We start from the raw sequence: 21,722 nt of genomic DNA on the forward strand, positions 1-21,722 counted from the left end.
CCCATTTAAGTCATTCTGCCAGGATCATTCAGTATTAGGTATCCCACTTACCCTGCCAAATAATAAATTACTTTCTGATTTGAGTTAAGAACACCTATTATATTAGTTTTCATTTAATTAATTACGTTGCACAAGTTATAGTGTGAAAACAAAACCTTTATTGAGGTTCATGAGCTCATATCACCCAGAAATCAAACATATCAGTTATCACAGAAGAGGCGTTCATGTACATTTAGACTGTGCTGTGAATCATTTCAGCAATGCTTTGGGAAAAAGCACTAGGCTTACTAAAAATTTTTGCAAAATTCTGCATAGGACTGCTTAGTTCAGACCCTGCAGAGAGTATGGTAGGCAGCCTTTAGTGGATATTTTCCTTTGCTTGCAACATCTCTAATGCTGTACACCTTTCCAGGATTTTGCCAGCAGTAAATTCTCACCCACAGACAGAGACAGTTGGTAATAAAAACCCTCTGCCTGCAGTAACAGGTGGCTGTTGGAAATCAGGAGGAAAGAAGGAGGTCAAGGTAGCAAATCAACAGCTGTTAGAGCTGTTGATGTAAAATATTTTGCAAATTCAACTCTTCTTGACTAAGTATTTTAAAGCAGTAATTCATGCACCAGGAGCCATTAGCAGGAACAGAGATTTCATGATCCATTTCAAGCAGGGCCAGAATAGGACTGATAAAAATTGTGGAGAAATGAACCAGGTATTAAAATTTGTGACAGAAAGAAGTATGTATTGAAATTGCCAAAACAACTACGAATGAGAAACATGTTGGTTCTAAGACAGTAGGTATTTAAATGTATGTCCAAACTCAAAAATAGAACTAGATCACACCTCTGGCCTGAACACTCCTATGCTCATCCATGGTGTTAAGCCATTAGCATGTTCCTGCAGAAGGGTTTGATTTTTTCTGCACCACTGCCATAATATTTATAAATACTTTCATTTTTAGGCTGCTAACTGTTTATAAGCATGATGATTTTTTTCAGATAATTATTTAATCACACCACTTTGGTAGCATAACAAATGTTTTCCAAATTCCTGATGCCGTGGTAGTGCTACTTTACCCCACAGCAATATGACAAATGCAGTCCAGGACTGGATTTTGAAGCCAATTCCTGATTACTAAGGATAGTCTAAATTACATATCAGCAGGGAGGAGACAGCTAATGAATGACAGTTCAAAACTCTCAGAGCTGGAACCCTGGTTTTGTTAAATGTCATAAATAGATTTTTTTTCCAAATAGTGTTACCTATACTCAGTACTGCGACTAAAAACGAATTTTAAAAATGGGAAAAATACCCCAGTGGGGTGACTTCCCTTTTGAGCAGGACATAAACCAATGCAGGCATTCTCAAGGCAGTTAGCAAAGCACAGCCCATTCAAACAGGATGCAAAGTAGCAGAGGCCATCTAACATCTCTGACAGGATTCCCTGGCTGGAGCTGGCTGGAGCAAGGGAAATCCTTTTTTTGTCTGTAAAATCTCTAAATTAGTTTTATATGTGTGGATGACTTTTATGCACCACATCAGCAATATCTACATTGCATTTGTGTCATTCTGCTCCCAGTTAAGGATGTAAAATTAACCCTGTGAAAAGAATTGTCAGTGTCTGAAATGAAGGGAAGATGCCTGGCCAAAACCACTTCAGTTTTATGGCCCTCTTCCATGTTTGCTCTTCAAATAGCTCTAATCAGCCTCTCCCTCCATTCAGAAGACTGTTGAAAACATGAAAATTAATTCTGAATTACATGGGCTTTGATCTGGCCTTCTAATTTTTCAGTTCTTTCCAAAGCTCCCCTTATATGTACATCATTGCAGCTATCTGCTCAGCATCAGCATGTGGGCATTGCTTTATGTATTGCAATTCATTTTCCACACCCAGATGACCTCAAGTTAATGCAAATTGCACTTGTTTCTTACAGCAATTTTATGACCAAACCATCCCCCAACAAAATTAATTCTGTCCCATTCATCATGACTCAATCTGTTATACACACTTCCCTGAGACTGGCAGGTGCTTGCTCCAGGCTGCATTTAAGTGTGTAGGATGTATTGTTCACAAGTGGTGTTTTACAATCAAATTAGCATTTGTCAACAGGGACAAGAAAAAAAAGGACAAGACCAATAAAATAATAAAAGAAAAATGAACCCTGTCTCTATTTAATTGTTGGATATAAAAAGAGAATGATGCCAGTTGAAAACACAGTTCTATGTCCTTGACTTTTCAGTATTTCAGAGATACTTTAAATGACTTGGACACATGCTGGATCAAGAGAACATCCATTGCAAAGGGACAAAGGTTATTGCAACTATTGCAGTAACCTTTGGTTAGCATCTATTGTTTAAAACACTGGGATGTTTCTGGGTGTGCTTCTATGGACCCATCACCTTCTTCAAAAGCATCTCTGCTAAATACCAAACGTTCTGGCTGTTGGAAATCCTGATTCAAATACCAACATGCCTGCAGCTGACACCCTGCCCAGCCTGCAGCCCCAGCCCTGGCAGAGGGGGAAGCCTTCACTTACCAGCTCTCTGGGGCCGTATGGCTCGCAGAAGGTGGCGGCGTTGCCGTGCATTATCACTCCGCAGTGTGCCCCAACCTCGCAGTTACTGCACTCAGACCTGCAGGGAGAGCACACCGTGTTCAGAAGGGAAGCAGAGACTGACTGCATGTTTGAGACGGTGTAAACTGTGAAATCGGACTGCTGAGTCCTGGTGCTCAGATTGGGCTGTTTGTAATCATGGTGCTGAACACAAAGGTGGGGCAGCTGTAGGTGTGATCCACTGGAGCTGCCTCTTGTGAAAGGCTCTGGTGATTCAGGGTTTGCCCTCTGCAAGCTGCCCCTCTCTGCAGTGGGGTGTCCCTGCTCATTGAATGCAAAGCATCTCACCATGGGAAACCAAGTTGAAATCTTACATATATATATACCCTGAAGCTACTCTTCTTACAAAACCCTTGTGAACATTTGATTTACCATAAGTAAACCTGCCATCACGGAGTTACCATAGAGAACAGCTGAGGACTAGAGGCTGGGATCAGCCCTCCTGCTTGCAGGGCTATTTCCCCAAAGGCCAGGCTTGAGGCTGCAGTGTAACATGGCATTTGCTGTTGCTTCTATTTGTATTTGTCATACTCCATATTCCTAGTAACAGAGTTGCTACTCTACTGACCTTTTGGGGGAAAAACTATGAAGAAAATCTCAGAGAGGCTGGTAAGTGCTGCAGAGACAAATAATTACACCTGTCTTGATAGTTCTTATTTTAATCTGAAAGACTTTGTGGGCAGCCTGACTGAAGAATGTAGGGAAAGGGCTGCCTCCCCCACCTTCTAGGATTAGGGTATCAGATCTTGGCATGAGGTCCACAGTTTCAAAAAACGTTGGATAAACTCCTGGTCCCCAACAAGCTGCCTGCAATGGTGCTGGCCAACATTGCCTTTGGGCATCCAAAGCTCAACTTAAACATCAAACCTCCAGGGAAACACTTACTCCAGAAAAAACGTCAGACATAAAAATGGTTGAGTTGTTTTTTCTGTATGAGCATGCCAGTGAAGTAATTCAGCAATTCACACTGATAGCATTTAGGATTTTGAATTTAAGCAGCAAAATAAAAGGTTCTAATAAAGTAGTATAGTTCAAATCAACATCAGTGAATTAATATTTTCTTACAGAAGTCACAGTCAGGAAATAATTTTATTTCTCAATAAAAGGCAAGAATATTTATTTCTCAATAAAAGGCATGTGAGTGAATAAAGTGGTACTTTTAGAGAAAGCACAGAAGCAGAGTTCACAGGGGACATGTTTTGCTGCTATCTAAATTTCACTTGATCCTGAAGTTCCGACAACTGAAGAGCAGAGGGACAGGAACTAGAAGAATTTCTGGGATTCTTAGGAATCTGGCTGTTATAAAAATTCTTTGTATGTGCCTACATTTTTGAATTTTATAGTGGAGCATCTACCTAGACTCCTGATATGTGCAAAGAGACAGATATGGCAGGAAAACTTTGTCATGAATACTTTGCAGGGACCACTTAGTCCTTCCTGAAAGGTCAGGCTACATAATCCAAGGGATATTTTAATTCTCTAATTCTCATATTTCAACAGATAAAAAGTGATTAATGTGTTTTACTTCTGTAATGTGCTCAATGAAATATTGTCTGGAAATCCAGAAACACCGTCCTGCTAATACAGCAGTTTCATCATCGGTTGCCTTTTCCAGGATGACTCCTCTCCTACAAAATTGGATGGCTGTTGGTAATCCTGATTCAAACCTTTGTGCTGTCTTTGAAGTGCATTACCTTTGACAATAAACTGCTCATTAGCTTGACAAGAATGCATGAAGAGCAAGATAATTGATCTGCTGCTCCTCAGATCATCGTCATAGTACTACGTGTTTAGAAACGATCCAATTTGCTCCTCTCCTGGTGCAGACAGGAAGGTTAATTTCTCTTCTATTTATACAAACAGAAGACAGTATTAATTGCCCTGGCTGGGTGCAGCTTTCTACATTATCTTTCTCACCTGCCTGGTCTAAAATCTTAGCACATTAAAATCACTTCAGCTTTCTCTTCACAGCTGGTCCTCGCTGCCGCTGCTGACACGTGTCGCATTTATGGAGATGACTTCTCCACAGACCTGCCATCTCTCTCATCTCTGGCTTAGACAGTCCCACCTCTCTCTGCTATTGTTCTTCACTTTGCTGAAGGGGAAACATCTGCTGTTTCCTCATCCCTATTTGTCATTTCTTTTCCCTCTACAATACCTGAGTATGTGGATATTATATTGACTGATGTCTTTTGTGATGTCTGAACCATAAAGAAGATAAACATCTCAAGCTGTCAAGAGATTTTTAAACATAAATCTTTCTGAAGTTTAATCCCACAGTTTTAGTGCAATTTGGAAACCACTTTAGGACCTCTCTCTCCTGTCACAAAGCTTTCCTCAACCTCTTTGCCACTGGAAATATCACTGTACCTGTACATTTCTCATATGCCATGAAGAAGTGATGACCAAGAGAATCTCTGTTTCTTATTGATTGATTTTACATGCTCAGCTATTCTTCATGTCATCTTTGACAAGTGTGCCTTCTGTAAGTGACTGCTGCTTGGTGTGCTGATAGCCTCTGAGATGAAACATGACATCAAATTGGGAAGGAGAGTTTAGCCAGCAATACACTTCTGTACTGTCTCTTTCTCCTTTAAATGTACTGAATCCCCTGCTTTCTCCAGTCCTGCTATTAAAACTGTTTTATACAGGAACATGCATTAATGCCAACATTTATTCTTTACTAATTTATGCAGTTCCTAACATGAGATCATTTATCATAGGATTAAACAGATTTTTTAAAATATTTGTTCTTCTTTAGCATAGTTTAGTTCTTATATAGTGCTTTTTTTATGCTCTCTACTGCAGTTTTTATGAGATTACATGGAGGCAAGATGGTCACAGGAACAGATGCTCAATGACCTAGACAGTCTTCATACTACACATACTGAACCTCTACTCATCCAGACATTCCCTGGCAAGTGGTACTGGTGCAGATTCCCTTTCCCTACTGAAGAAATCAGTTACTTCCATGGTTGCTGAGCTTTCTGACCTAACAGCGTCCTATCAGTTTTCAGAAAGTCTCATGGACACTAATCTCTTGTATTATTTCAATTTTCTAATTGACAAATGTACTAAACATGTCTGGTTGGTTCAGCAGGTCAGCAGTGGCTGGCTGAGCATGGACATTGGTGCTGCATTTATGATGGTGTGGGAATCACTTACCCACCTTAACTTCCACAGCTGGTACATGCCAGATACATAATACATTGGACATTTAGGATTGTGTGAAACATATTTTTTTCACAAGACAAGAGATCTTTGTAAGGTTGGTGGCAAATAAAACCCAAGAAATGAAGAAATCTTTGCTTAAGTAAGCAGGCTTTTGCCTATGGGTTGGGGACTTTGGGAATGAACATATTGTGACATGACTGGACACTGGAAGGAAAGATTATAAAATTAGTTGAACACACCATACAAGATAATTCTCATAGTGGGTGGTTTCCCAAAACAATGAGAAAATGCTCCCATTCTTTCATTCCCAGCAGAGAAATCCTCCTTCTTTGTTCTTTGTTTCATCTAGGTTCACATAAGGATGTGTCCTCTCCTGTTGCCTCCCCTCTCCCTGTCCCTTTCCCACTTTAGCAGTTTCTCATGTTGTCTTTCAGTCACGAAATTTTTGATTTAGGTAAGGAACTGTGATGCTGGGACTTTTCTTTTACAAAGAGCCTTTCTTTTCTCTTCCTTCTGCAGCTCCAAAAACACTTGCAGCCACTCCTTCTCTGTTTCTGAGCCTCCAAAGAAACAGATGGCTACTGGGAAGGATGTGTCCTACAATGCATTTGAAAGAGCAGGCAGTCACTCTAAAATCATACAGTGCCCTTGTGCAAAATAGTGATTTGATGTGAGGCCTCTCCCAGCTATGGAGCAACACAGAGGCTCTGCTGGGACTCATGAAATTGGACACATAGAGAGGATATGAACTGCTTAGCTGGAGCACTTGGATGGTACATCTCTGCCAGACCTGCACATGCCAAAAGGGGAAGCAGGAGTGGGAAAATATTAATCACTTCCAAGCCAGTGTTATGTAGGATTTGGGAAGAAAAGATTGGAGGACAATGCAAGCAGTTCTCTTTTCATCAGTACACAAATAATGGCTGCAGAAACGATTGGAGTGCTGGGTGTAAGTGGCCCCATGGCACGGCCCTGCTGGGGTCTGCACACACCAGGCAGCTGCTCCACACAGAGCAGGCTGAGCAGGGCTGGAAATGATGCCCCAGCACTCACTGCAATTGGTTGTGGAAAAGATGGGATTTTAGCAGCTGCCAGGGGAAAAAACGCAATTTTAGGGTGGATGGCAACAACTGTTAATAATTCCTGATTTTGCTCCCACTAGACAATCAAATGAGAATGAGCTTTCTGCTGCTAAGTGGGTCTTCACTGGAGGGAGAGCTACAGCAGAAATTCTTTGTTCTGAAAAGCTCAAGATACATCATTATGGTTTTCTTTTATTTGTGCTCCGCTTCTGTCTAGCATTGCTGAAAATGCTGGCTTTCTGCTGTTACAGGCAAATCTGTCTCAGGATTGTGGTGAGTTTTTGGACTCTCTCCTAGCACCCACCTCTGTGCACTGACTCACCAAGCAAGGTGGTGAAGTTTATTCCAGGGGGACCAAATCCACATCTTGGGAACAAAAGGAGCTGAAGACTGGGCGGCTTTTTTAATCTGAAATGTCTCTGTTGAGACTTCTATAAGCAAGGATGAATTTAAAGTTGAGAGCAATGGATAAATAAATTATGGAGGCTCCCAACAGACAAGTCCTCTGTGAATTATGAGGCATCTGCAGGGAAATAATGCCTCTTCTCATTTTTTTCCACTCAAGTCCATTTAACACACTGCTGCTAAAGCTATCTACCTTGGCAGCTATTCTGCAACCCATTAAGAGTCCTTGATCTGTCTATACCCATAAAGAAAGAGGGTTTTTTTGTTATAGTATCCTTAATGCCTCTAGTCCAGGAAAAACATTTAAAGGGCTGATACAAAAGGTGCAAGAGGAGCAAAAATTGTAGGCACACTTTAAACCTGTTAAAATGAGCATGTACAAAATAAAAATATCTGTAAAATTCTGTAAACTACAGCATTTTTACATAAGATGGTTAAGCTATGAAAGATCTGCACAGATGGAAAGTTGTGACAGTCCTTAATAAAAAGGAAAATGAAGTCAAATGTCAGAATGAATGTATTAACTAACAAACACAGGTTAGTGCTAAAATGCTCATCAATGATTTATTTGAACAAGATAAACTAACTCAGTAAAATATTTCTCTGTGTTGTATGAATTAAAACAATAAAGTTAATCATATTTATGAAATAGGATTGAAGGAAATAGAAAACTCAGAAAAAATATAAAAAAGGAGGCTCCAACCTTCAAAACTTCATATTAAGACCAAGATGTGTTTATCTGGGTATTTTATACAGTATATACACTCACTATACAGAAAAGAATTAGTTTTGTACTAAGAGAAGTGTATAACTTCTTCTTCTGGAGCATTGCACACATATATTAAATGGTGATCTTTATCATCACTGTGGTGGTAAAATTATTAATATTTAAGATGCAGAAGTCTGTCTTAGTGTTATCTTTGCTAAAAGAACACTCCTTTTGACTAAAAGCTGACAGTCTGCCACTGCTTCCAACTCCCATCCTCGGAGCTAAGGGAGCTCTGGGGGATTGCTCCTATTGCTCCAGCAAGAGTTATCCCTCCACATTGTCCTGTCATTTACTGTTGGACAGCTCAGGACCATGGCAGTGACTTAAGGAGCCCACCCCTCCCAGGGATTGATATTTGACTTTGTTAACATTGGAGTGATTATTTTTCCTCCACTTGTTTTCTGAAGCAGTGCAGGGGTTGGGGCTCGGCAATGTCTTGGCAGAGAATGGGGGAGCAGAGGGAGAGATGGTGTCTGAGAGCTCTCTCACTGTGCTCACAGCTCATAAAGCTGCTGCCTGACCTGCCCTAAATTGTACCTGCCTTGTTTTGCATGGGAAGGTTGAGATTCTTCTATAGCACCTACTGGTTAAAGAACAAGAACATCTTGTGCTGGCTGTTTCAGGCACAGACTGTGATAATATGAATGACCCTATTCAGGAATCCCAAAGCCCCCCAAACACTAGCAATTGGAAGTTGGTGTATAGAACTGAGAAGTGAAGTGTTTTCCTCCTTATACAATATACAAGTCCTGGAAAAGTGTGCCTTCTACAAAAAAAAAGGAATAAGAAATTCAACCTCAAATATTTTCATTGCATGAATATTAGACAGAGGTATTTAATTTCAGTTGGGTTTTTTTGGGAGGTTTTCTTACGATTTTTTTTAACCATTTGGAAACACTTCATTTCAGTTTGGAAGGAATTATTGCTATAGTTAGCTTCACCAAAAACATGTACAACATGAAATTTAAAAAAAAATGGAAACAACAAAAGTTTAATTATTGAAATTCTTCTCCTTTTTGATAAAAATCTGTGTTTTCAGGAAACTAAAATCTTCATTCATAAACATTCACTGAGCTCAGCTCTAGTACTTCTATTTTTGGATTATTTAAAAATTTGAAATCAACAAGAACTTGTCATCCACTTCAATGTGCTTAGAATTTCTCAGTCAGTCATTAATGAATTAATTAATAAACCAAAATATTTAGGTCCTAATGAAGCAAAACCACACTTTAGCTTGTACTTAATTTCATTCAATGCATGTTTTCATTTGCTCAAATGCTTGTAAAAGAGTGCAGAAACTCACCACATGGTAGGATTCAATTCTTGCTGATGGTAAGAGTCAAAGTCATCTCGTAGGATAATGCTGTCACTGTGCATTTCAGCTGCAAAGAAAACAAGGCAATATAGGAAAAAAATCCAGTGCAATCATCCCATGCTTTCTAAGAGTTGCTTTACCTAAAGAAATGCATTGTAAAATGCATTTTAGATGTCTAAAAATCTGCTTTTTTTGGTTAAGCTACTTATAAAAGCCAGGGTTTCTTAGTTATAGGGCTTTTTCCTTACTATGGATCATAGTAGCACAAAAAAATTAAAAGTGCCCCCATCAGGAAAGTGTGATGGCTATGGAAAGGTGGAGTCATCAAGTACACAATAAATCTTTTAAGAAGTTTTGTTTTGAATTGTTGGTATTCTGAATGTTTAGGAAATAATCCTTCCAAACCCAGATTCTGCAAACATGGGCACAAGAATGGATGGGAAGTGCTAAGGAGTGTATTACAGATCTTACAGTCAGGGGATACATTTTGACAACTCATAAGCAAAAATCCATGAGCTCATTGGAATTTCTCTGCTGCTATCAGCAGACCTGGCAGTAAAGGTCAACTTATCTAAGGAACATAAACTGTGAGCTATGTTATGCAAATATTTCTCACCACTGTTCTGCAAACTCTGGACTCCAATATTCTACCTGGATTTACTGTCTCATTTATGTATGATGACCAATAAACTCACTTAAAATCCCAACGCTTTGGCACCTGCAATTGTGTTAGACAGATCCTCCTCTGCAAATCCTTCCACTAAATGAATGCAGTAACTGTGACCTGCTACTTAAACTGAGGAAGAGTGCCAGAATCTGTCCTGGACAAATCAAATTGCAGCACGAGGGTTGGGGGATGCAGGGAGCAGCAGTGCCTCGCTCCAGGGTCCACCTTGGAGGTGCACTGGCACAAAACCTTCCCCACAGTAACCCTGCCCTGTGTGAGGGGCTGTCCCACGCTGAAGGTTATGGGACATGGAGTCAGAGAGTGGTTTGGGTTGAAAGGGACCTTAAGGATCATCTAATCCTAACACCTCTGGCATGGGCAGGGACACCTCCCACTACACCAGAGAGTTCAAAATCACATCCAACCTGGCCTTGAACACTTCTAGGGATGGAGCAACCACAGCTTCTCTGGAAACCTATTCCAGGGTCTGACCAACCTGACAGCAAATCTAAACCTGCCCTCTTTCATTTTAAAGCCCTGTATTCCCCCTTGTTCTCTCACTATAAGGCCTTGAAAAAATTCCTCTCCAGCTTTCTTGCAGCCCCTTTAAGGGGGCTCTAATGTCTCACTGAAGCCTTCCCTTCTCCAGGCAGAACAATCCCAACTCTTCCAGTCTGTTTTCATAGCAAGGGTGCTCCAGTGCTGGTTCTCTTGCAAACAGGTGCTCTAATACACAACTAGGACCAAAAGGTCTGCAGCATGATATACTCACACTGCAAGGAGTCAAAGACAAAAAAGAGCAATAAAAATCACAATGATGAAACAACTAATCAGAATTAGATATAATTCATTCAGCTTTATATGAATCTCATTTTTATTTGAATTCTTCAGACGTCGTTTAACGTGATTTTACAGATTTTTTTATTACAATAAAGTCAATGATTCTGAGTTTAAGTAGTAAGAATGACAAATCACCTACCTAGGTGAGGATGTAAGGGAGCTTCTGTTGGGGCTGTGGAAAACAAAGACACACAGTGCATTAATATTTTCTATCAACAGGGCTCAACTGCAGCATTAAATATCAATTCAACTTAAAACAAATTGTACAGGATATACTCTCTTAAATCAGCTGTCCCAGCAGTTTAATTGTGAAAAATGTGATAGACCCCAAAATTTACAAAAATGTAATAGGAAAAAAAAAAAAATTGTTCTCTTAACTAAAATAAGCATTGAAATAAATAAAAGTCAGGATTGGTTTTACAGTAAGGTAAAAAAGATCAATTAAAGTCTAGAATGATGAGATATTGTTAAAAATAATTTGTATTAAGATTCAATAGCTCAAGGGCTGACAAAGATGGTGGAAATTAGGCTCAACAACAGAAATAGTCTAGGAGAGGTAACAAATGCCATTTTTGATCTTTTATACTATACTGAACAACATTTTACTGGGCATGTTATTGGGAGAAGTAATCCAAATACTCCTAGGGCAACAAGTAACAGATTAACTCTGCAAATCACAATATCAAACACTTATATCAAGCATGTTTTTGCAGGCAATGCTGATCAATTCCCCTGTAAGTCTCTGCCTCCCAAGAAACACCAGAATGTTGTAAAGACACTGCTTGGGGGGCACGTGAAATGGCACAAGTTTGTTGACTAATCTTCTTCCAACACTTTGCAACAGGAGTCCTGGTGTGGCATTACACAAATGGAACCAGGCTCTATCTGAAGGGGCACAGCTACATAAAAACATTTGGGGAGGTCTAGAAGCTGGCTACAGAGTGTGTTAGATACCCCACAGCAGCTGCCACACCCGTAGCCTTGCTGGAACTTAAGTCCAAAGTAGGTTACATCTCTTTCATGAAGGCTAAAGGGGTGCATATAACCAAGCTCCTGGGAAGCAGCTGCCTGTTTGTCCATCAGTACCTCAGCCATGGATCTGTATTTCCAGCTGTCTTTTGGACTTTGGTAAAATAGAACCACCAAAAAAGAGAACTTTTTTAAGCCAAGATTCATTTGATGATTCTGTGTTTTTTGTTGGGCACTGACCTAAATTGTAGCAGTACTCCTGATTTCTTCAGCATATTTGCAAAAAAAATACTGAATTACTGCAATTTCTGTCATAACATCTGACAAATTAAAAACAGATTAAAAATAAACATAAAAATGAATGCAGCAATCTGTGTACAGCTCTCACGCATAGTCATCTGAATAGAAAGTCCAATAAAAATCTCAAGAATTTTGTTTTTCTCTTCCTGCTTAGTCCTTAAATACTGGGTTTACAAGGAGGCATGCAATTACAAGTAATGAAATTGCAACATGTCGTGGAGAAGTAGGTGATGAAGAAGACTGAGCAGCCAACAAATGAGCTATCTGCAGGCCAGAAAATGATGGCAAGCAATCTGGATTTACCTTAGGCAGAAAACTTCCATTGAACAGACTTACCAGTTAGAGGAGTGGCAGGTTTTACACCATCCACTAACCACAGACATATAGACATACATGTGTGCATATATATCTCTCTCCTAACCTTATGTACATATATCCATATGTATGTATACATACACATACACACACGTACATGCATATATATATATATAAAGGCATATATAAGTATGTATGCATGTATATATAAGGGTGTGTGTGTATATTTACACACAAACTGCAAACACCATGGAAAACTTTACTGCAGCTGAGAGAAAAGACCTTCTTAAGAGTCTGGTTTTGTTTCAGAAATCTGAAATATTTTTTCCTTTTCATGGCTAATTTGCTTCATTTTTATACAGGAAAGTCATCCATGCTGCTTTGTCTTCCCCAGCAAAAATGCCAATAATGGCTCTAGCAATAGCCAAGACCTCTCATCATGGTGGTACAAAATCTGGAGAAATACAACTATTGCATGTTAAGCTTGGCACTATCTCCAGAATAGTGCTGGACTGCACTGGTGAATCCTACAGTGAAAACTGCATTTTTGCCTTGGAGCCCCATGTATTGTGTTTCTCCATGGGAATATGTAAATTTCACCAGAAACCTTATAAAATTATTTGCACAAAGAAATGGATCAAACTGGACTAACTGAATTATTTCCCATATTGAGCAACACAAACCGTTCTCTATTTTGCCTGCAGGAAAAGAAGCACATTATGGCGTGGGATTTGTAATGCTCCTGTTCCAAGAGGCTAGGTTTAAAATAAAATCTCTGTCCCTGATGTTCCAGAGCAGTACTGAGGGGTGGTCTGCTGTGAACACAGGGGTGGCTGAGAGCCATCCTGCCAGTCTCACCTACGAGGAGCGTGGTCATGCCAGGACACAGCATGGGCAGACTCACCAATTGCCCAAGCAAAATTCATTGGCCTTTGAAAACAGCTCAACAGAAAGAGACCACCTTCTCCAAGGAGAGCAGTTCAGACCTCCAAATGAGAAGGAAGGGATGTGCTATCATTCCCCCCAGGTTGTTTGGCATGGCCTTTTGAAAGAGGCTTTCTGTGGGAAGGGCTCCAGCCAAGGATACACAGGCATGAATGAAATTATGCAAAATTTCAGCATTCAGCAAAAAGGCACAGGTATAGCACAAACTTGACATCTTTACATTTGCAAACTCTTTTGATTTCACCATTATTTAATAAAACTGGCTGTTATGTGATTAAAAAAGAGACTTGGGATCTGAGATTATTTCCTGAAATGGCTCTCCCACCTCATGCATCGTATGTTGCACACCAAAACTGCTCACCAATAGAATGAAAGGAAGGAAATGGTGCAGGTCCATACTAATGCTACTGATCAATCATTTAAAAATTAGAGGGAGAACTAGGCAAACACTTCATGTTAGACCAAAAGGTTGTTGTTACAAGTATGGACTTTATGCTGGGGAGAGGTTTCCTGAATCTTTTCAGGATCTAAGAAGCCCAAGTATTTTTGCCTCAGGTATTCTGACTGTAATTGAAATTCCTGAGCTCGATATGACAAAAGACTGTGAGGGAAGCATTCAATGAGTCATAAACATAGACTTTATTCTCTCTATAAACAATTTCTGCTTTACTTTTTATATTTCATTGCGAAACAGCACTGGGATGATCTTCAAGTGCTGTATTTAAGGTCCACAAATAGTAGAAATTCAAAACATAGCACAAAACTAATAATAGTTTTTTAAAAATATTAGTTGTAAAAGCAGTAGTTGTTTTAAAATATTTTCTGATCTGCCTTTCTAATCAATATATAGAACTACTTACTTTAAAATAACATGGATTTTTCCATAAGCCATACAGTGTGGCTCAAGTCGAAGTTTTTTTGTACAATATGACAAAGATAAAAGAAATGCTACAGTGCAGAGTAGCTATAGTGTGCAAAGACATACATTTATAATTTAAAAGGAATTATACAATACTTCAGACTGAGAGGGAAAAAGAAAGACCATCTCAGTTCATATTTTAAACCATTATTCACTTTGTTAGATTGTTCCTTAAGTGCATGGTTGGATGGTTTTAAATTTAAACCCAGTATTTGTGTGGCTCCAAAATGCATCTTAGCTTGAATGAGAATGTTGTACCTTTTTAAAAAGTAAAGTAAATGAATTTATTATTTGATTTTTAACCAGCACCCTGGGTATATACAGAGCTTTACAAGAGATGAATTGTACTCAGCAAAGAATGGAAGCAGAGCCCAACTGAGGTCACAATCTAAGAGGTATCAGCAAATACAATATGAGAAAATGTAAGGAAATGTAGAGTGCTTGCCTTGTCTTACAAGACAGTCCTTTGGCAAGGAAAAGCAGAGAAGAAAGGATGCAATGCAAAGTGATTCAGAGAGAGAAAGGCCACAGTCAGACTGAAAGCATGAGAATCTTGAGGAAGCTAATGGGGAATTCAAAAGTCAATGGGGACATTGTAGGGCTCCGTGTCACTGGGATGAGGGAGAATGGAGGAATGTTTTGGAGTAAAAGGTTAAATTTTTCTGTGGATGAAATAAGGCTGCTGAAAGGTTAAGCCAATTTAAATATGCCCCTTTTTGGTTAAACTGGAAGGGAGGGAAATACTGAAGAAATGGGAAGGGAATGTCATCTTCTAGAAACTGGAATGTGAGGAGGAAAGAAACAATTTGTTGGTGGTCTCGCTGTCAGTGAAAAAATAAGAAACAAAATCACTACACATGGTAATAGTCAACAGTTCAGTAACATTTGTCACCATTCAGAAAAAAGGAGCAAACATAAGGCAAATTAAACACAGAAACATCCATTTGTACTATTGACAGTCATATTCCATAGAGTTCTGGAGTCAAGACTGTGTATAGGTACAGGTAGAAAGTCCAGCATAAGAAAATATTCTTAAAACCCACTAAAAAATAGACCTTTTTTTTTTTTTCTCAGAACCCTGAACTTTGTGGGATTTTTAATATAAAGGGAAAGTGAATTACAGTGACACAAATGCCTGCATGCTCCCAGCCAAACACTGTGCTCAGAGTTCTGCAGCCAGGGGCCATCAGCTGTTGCTCATCAATCCATGACAAATGAGGTGTGGAGAGAGGTGTCTTCTGTTTTGCAGATTATGAAGTCTAATCTCCTTGTCATTAGCAGCCAGATGAAGATAAAAAGGGAAATAAATGCTTTTATTTAGACTCCCTCCAATACTTTCTCTCTACTGGTAAACAAAGTTGCTATTGAATGATGGAGGCTGAGCATCCCCCAGGGAGAGTCAGTGAGGAGCCCTAGGGCTGGGTTATTCTTGCTGACACATGAACTGAGGAGCTTCACACCAGCTCTACTCTCCAGTCCCCTGCTCTGTAAGATACTGCTCTCAGAGCTTGTAAAATACAAGCCTGAGATCTGGAAGTCTGGTTTGCATTTTTTTTTTCCCAGAGTGTTCCTAAATTTTGCAAGGTACAAAATACACACAGAAGATCTTGCACAAACATTCAGGCAAAAGTTCTCAAATAAAAGAGTCTGAGCCAATTCTCAAGATATTATCAGAAATAAATATGAATCAACATGCACAATACTAAGCTTGCCTTATTTTCCATTTATTAAACTATTACAACGAGTTAAATATATGGTTTATTAAATATATTTTTACTGGCAAGAATATCATCACTCATTATGATCCTTATTTATCCTTAAAAGCATTGACAACACAGCTACCTTTTCCAGATTCTCTTATATGGTTTTTATTTTTGTTTGGGTTTCTTCCTGTTTGTTGTAGACTAACTTTTTCTATGATAATTTTTATGTCTCCTTTCTTCAATATAATTCTCATAAAATTTAAAGCTTACATCAGCTCTCTCTACATATTTTAGCTTCCTAAAATATGTATTATATTCTGAACACAGAGCTTCTTAAGCAATTATTTTACTTTCTTTGGTGTCTTTCCCTATGGCATCATTTCTTACTACATTTACATTATACATATGGCATTACCATCCCTTAACACCACCCTTTATCATCCTCTAATTCTCTTCAAAGTACAAAAAATCACTTTCCTTTTACTGCACAAATTCCATTAACTCTATCAGGATTTATTAATGTACATCTGAGGGTGGACAACCACAGTAAACAAGATTTTTGAGATTCCTTGCTACTTTCAAATCTTCATGTATATCCTTTTTAGTAGGCATTAGGAAGTCTGATACCACCTCCAGTGAGCATACTTATTAAGAAGATATCCTGTAATAAATCTATGAAGTTACCCTGTGGTTTTATTTTTCTTTACTTAATATGTCACATCATTCAGTGCAGGATTTAAGTATAGCAATGTTTAGGGCTAGAAACAGACTATAAAACCTCATTTGTGTCAATCTACCTTGCTGTTTTGCATATATATTAATATGATATTTGCATCTAAATAAATTCACTAATTCTTCCTGAAAGAATCCTTTGTTTACATGAGTGGTGTTGATGAAAATTGAATAAATGAAGTAAGGTCTACTTCAAAGAAAGCCTCTTTTCTTAGAGTAAGAAAATTAATTCTAATAGTGTAAGGATGATAATAGTATGCAGTGGTTAGAGATTAATGCAATGCACACTGTGCTCAAGAAATAAGAACAAAAAGGCAGAGGAGAGCCTGGAAGGGGTGGGAGCAAGGGTAATGGGCAATGCAGTGGTTGAGTATCCAAGTCAAGGGAGCTGTGTCTGAGCTAGGAAACCAAGGGGGGAGAAGCCACGGTGAGGATAAAAATGTGGGAGAAGAGCCAAGAGAAAAACTGAGACTCTTGCAGATCAGTATTGCAGGGAAATCTGACCACTGCTACAGGTGTCACACGCTGTCCACTGCTCACAGGACAGCACCTCTGGGTGGTCCTTGCTGAGCCAAATCCAAGATTGCAGAGGTGCTGCAGTGACAACTCACACTTTGGGGGTGTCTCTGAAGTGACTGTATATAAAGCAAAGAGAACTGCTGGGAAAATCATGGGAAACAAAAAAAGGGATAAGGATGGGGGAGACTGTGGCAAGGTAGGGAAGCTGAAGGCCCTTTCAGGGAGTTGGTGCAGGACATGGCTATCAGAGGCTGGATGGGAGGAGGAGGAGGCAGCAAAGGGATTGTCACAGCTGAGCAGCCAGTGGGACATCTCCACATCCTTTATACTCTGAATACAACCAATACCCAAATTCTATTTTCTCCTTGTTCTGCAGAGTTCCTGTGAACTCAGGGACAGCAAACAGTAACATAAGGACTTACTGTTCTAACTAACATAAGTGTTGCTAAAATGTTGATCTGAGGTTAGGTTATGCTCCAGAATTGCAGAACTGTAAAGCAGAGAAGGGTGAAAGAATAAAAATTTCTTTTGTCAGCTCTCCCACTAAAATCTCAGTGAACAGAATGTCTGAAGAAGGATTGTCAGGTCTGGATATACATGGATATCTATCTGCTTCCCTCTGCTCACCAAGGTATTTTCTTTTAGCAGGGAGAAATCTTGTTGCTTTGCCCATATTCTCCTTGACCACGTTGCCAGTTCTGACACGGACAGTCATGCATTTCCATTCAGCTTGCTTGTGCATAGCTTCCACCACCCTGGTGACTGCCAGCTCTTTGTCACTGCCATCAATATGACTCCCACTTCCCTCCCCCTTCCTTACCTGTCCTGGCTGCCCCAGACTGTCTTTGGCTGTGGCATGCTCACTCTGCATTTATGCCTTGGAGAATTTAACCTGTTTCTGTTCTGGTTTTTGTCACTTTACGCTGATTACTCTGCATATTCACTCTTCCACTGCTGACTCACATCCATCCAGCGAGCAGCCTGTGTGAGATACCCTCCCCATCCTCCTCAGCACGTCCCAAATGATGATCCTGCCAACCCTTCTGTTCCAGGTGCCCACACACCTGTCACTGAAACACTGCACTGCCACACTCCCAGTACAGGTGCACAACCTCCTGTTAATTAACCTCTTGTTAATTTCTCCAGATGTTCTTCCTTCCCCACAGCAAAAAACATGGCAATCACTTTCCATCCAGATCACCATAACACTCCTTTCTCATTGCCAGCACTCTGTTACATATTTCTATTTCCTCCAAAGTATAACCAACATCCTAGCCTGCTAGCTGACATTTTTTCACCTCCCTGAATCCCTCTTCTTACTTCCACTGAGCTACAACAAAAGTGAAAACTTGAATATTGAAGTTGAAAGTTTAAATATTTTCCCTCATTATCACGGAGCTGCTATTGATACCTTATATGAATAACTCAAGTTATGCTCCTGAAATAATGTTCGACAGCTTTTTATTGCAAAAACTATATTGCCAAACTCATAGGAAAAAAACCCCAACCTTATCGCTCTAATGCCCCTAAGAGATGTGTTTTATGGGATTTTCTCTTGTATATTAATATGACAACACATTTCCCATTTTAAAATCTTTATTTTAAATCATTTGTCCATGTTTCATTGTTTCTTTACACATGGAAATACCACTGGAATTTTGCTGATATAACTGGAAATTCCTTTCTCTCCTGTACCAAAAATGATGGATACCTTCTCTACTTCTCACTGTCTTAATGAAGCTGGTTCAAAGCAAAGTACTGTTTGTAGACAACAGATGACAACAGGACCTTTATTTTTTAGGTTATTCATTGAAAGGGTAAGCTGTGAAAACAATTAGATTTTTAAAGTTTGTGTAAGTCAAACATTTTGCTTAGCTGTAAAAATGATCAAATGTTGTATGTGACAGGCAAAAATTCAATGGCCTACTTCCACAAAAAGGGAAGGCATATTTTTCACATGTACATGTGTGAGCTGGATAGTAAACAAGGCTTTTCCTGCAGCCATATTGCTTAAAGTTAATACATTGAGGGTTAAAACTCAGCTCGTGGGTCTGACAGAAAAGAAATGTTGGCTATTACAGGCTGATGTCAGGCATGTGCATAATGCTACTCAAAGTTTTGTATATTCCCCAACACTTCGCAGAGAGGAAAAGTGGGATTCCTGGATAGGTAATGGGAAGTATGAAGCCAAAGAAACTCAGTTTCAGGAATGTAAGATCCTGATTCAAGGTTTTCTATAGAATAGCTTTCATAAAGAGTAACACTGACATGCAGGTACAATGGAAAACCACATTTGCCAAATATTTTTAGAATGATGGTGACTCTTACCTCCCTGTTCACACAACTGTTGTGCTAAGGCATCCTTGAATATAACTTGGCCCCTATGAGTAGCTGTAGCCCTGTGAATATAGAAAAGACAACAATAAATAATATAAACTTATTTATACATGTATATGTATATCTTTATGCATGACTAATCAAATCAGAATTCCCATTCTGCTTTCTTTCTGTGTTCTTCTTTTTGTACTCTTCTAAATGTATAGAATAATTTGCAGTGATTGTTTTGTGCATAGCAAAAGAAAATTACTAAACCAACATGGTTTGGTTGGTAATAAAATCATTGGCACATAATGAAGAATGTCTTTGAGATGTATCTGTAGCTGCACATAGAGTTTCTATATTTGAGGTCTCAAAATTTTGTCTAAAGAATAATTAATTCCCATTAGTGACCCAAAACTAGAAGGCATGTAATGTACCACAAAACTTGTCATTCTGTTTCCTCATGATCAGGTAGAAATATAATGCAATGTGATTTGTTTTTCTCTTAATTGTTTTACTTTCTTTCCAGTTGCACATTTAATCTCTCTTTTCTAAGTGCAATACTTCACAAAATCAGTTTTATCTCAGACATTTCAAAACCTTTCAGTATTTGCAAGTCTTGTGTCTGAAGTCTGATATCTTTCAGCAAAAAGTTCTTCCAATATCTGTCTAGACTCATGCACACTCTTCATACATGTTCTTTAGCCTTTCTCTAAATAATATTAATGGACTCAGTATAGATCCATGTGGAAGTCCTTGAAATAGCCTCTCAGTTGAAGAGTAAGATGTTGAAAGCTCCTTTATGAGTGCAGTTTCTCAGCCAGCAGTGTGCTCTCTCTAATGGATCATGCCTAGCTTGCTTGTGAAATGTCAGAAAGGACCAGAAAGGAATGGTGAGAAAATGAAAATCAAAATACATTATGTTTTACTTGGCTACTAGGCCAGTTACCCTGAAAAGGAAGAAGAGTGAAAGTAACATATCTAATATTAAATTTTTCAGATACAGTGGATGCCCAGTGTGAACTCCCCTTCAAACTGTCAGAATACAAATAGGAGTAAAGGAAAGCTTCTCTGGGATATACTTTGCTTTCTGTACGTGTAGGAAAGCTCTGTTTACACCAATGTGTGTGTCCTGAAATGCAAACCATGCTGACCTGATGCTCCTGGGGCCTTTAGACACTCTCTTCCTCTGCCTGAGGAAGGAGAGCTGTGCTGGTTTTTCCATCTTGGACTTTCAGAGGCAGATGTAAAGCTGCTTGCCTCACCTGGCAGTGACAGTATTTTGGCCACAGTCCCAGCCTCACATCACCAGTGTGAGGTTTTGGTTGCACTCCCTACCAGGTCCCCATTGCAGCTATTTTAGAATTTTCAGTACTTTCATAAAATATAGCAGAATGTCATGATATCGTTCTACATTAGCGTTTCTATATCTGCTGGTAAGACCAGTGACCATGCTAAGTACAGAGTAAAATAAAAACAAATACACAGCTCTAGCACATAAAGGCAAGAGAGCTGAGCATTAAGTCTCTTTCAAAAATATGAATTAAAGTATTTATTTAAGCTCTGTTGTGATGAATTGTATGATCACTACAAACATTTCTGCAATTTACCACATAGGTGTACTCAGTCATTCAAGCCAGAATTGGACCAAACAATCTCCAAAATCAAACATGTGCCCAGATTTCTTTAGAAGGAGTGGATATGATGACTTCCTCTGACAGCTGAAATGGCAGGGCATCCCACAGCCAGCTTTGTGGCCAATGCAGCACCAAGAGACAGGTTTTGCAGATGTGTTTCAGTGTGGAAATTTTATGTATTGAGCTTTCCTGGCTCAACATACAAGAAGAAGGCACACCTAAGTCACAGAAGGTATTTTGTACAGTTCTATCCCCTAAGCTGTCAGGGTGGAAGAGAGGACTTTGAAGACAGTGGGAAGGAAAACTTTTATTAGCAGTGGACCAGGACTTCAGAGATGCTGTTTATGCAACAGCCCAGGATACAATTCAGAATGTACCCAACAATGATGGCAACCAGAGCATTCCTTTATGAGGGAGAGAAGAGCAAACCCTTGGAACACAGCCCACATGCAGAGGAGAGCTCGAGTATGTGTCTGAATGCACACAAACCCCGAGTGATACC

General features: G+C 39.3%; 1 protein-coding gene across 1 annotated transcript in view; it reads right to left on the minus strand.

The window, feature by feature from the left end:
* The window catches only part of RELN (reelin), a gene marked incomplete at its 5' end in the record, with an annotated part of 284,100 nt that overhangs the window by 148,619 nt on the left and 113,759 nt on the right, over window positions 1–21,722 (minus strand). The window contains 4 exons of the mRNA XM_084206102.1: window positions 2,533–2,629; window positions 9,344–9,422; window positions 11,002–11,034; window positions 19,593–19,663. Of these exons, the coding sequence (XP_084062228.1) occupies window positions 2,533–2,629; window positions 9,344–9,422; window positions 11,002–11,034; window positions 19,593–19,663 (280 nt within the window). The remainder of the gene's footprint in view (window positions 1–2,532; window positions 2,630–9,343; window positions 9,423–11,001; window positions 11,035–19,592; window positions 19,664–21,722) is intronic.

This window comes from Fringilla coelebs, assembly GCF_963513975.1.
Source record: "Fringilla coelebs genome assembly, chromosome: 5".
NCBI classification, from domain to species: domain Eukaryota; kingdom Metazoa; phylum Chordata; class Aves; order Passeriformes; family Fringillidae; genus Fringilla; species Fringilla coelebs.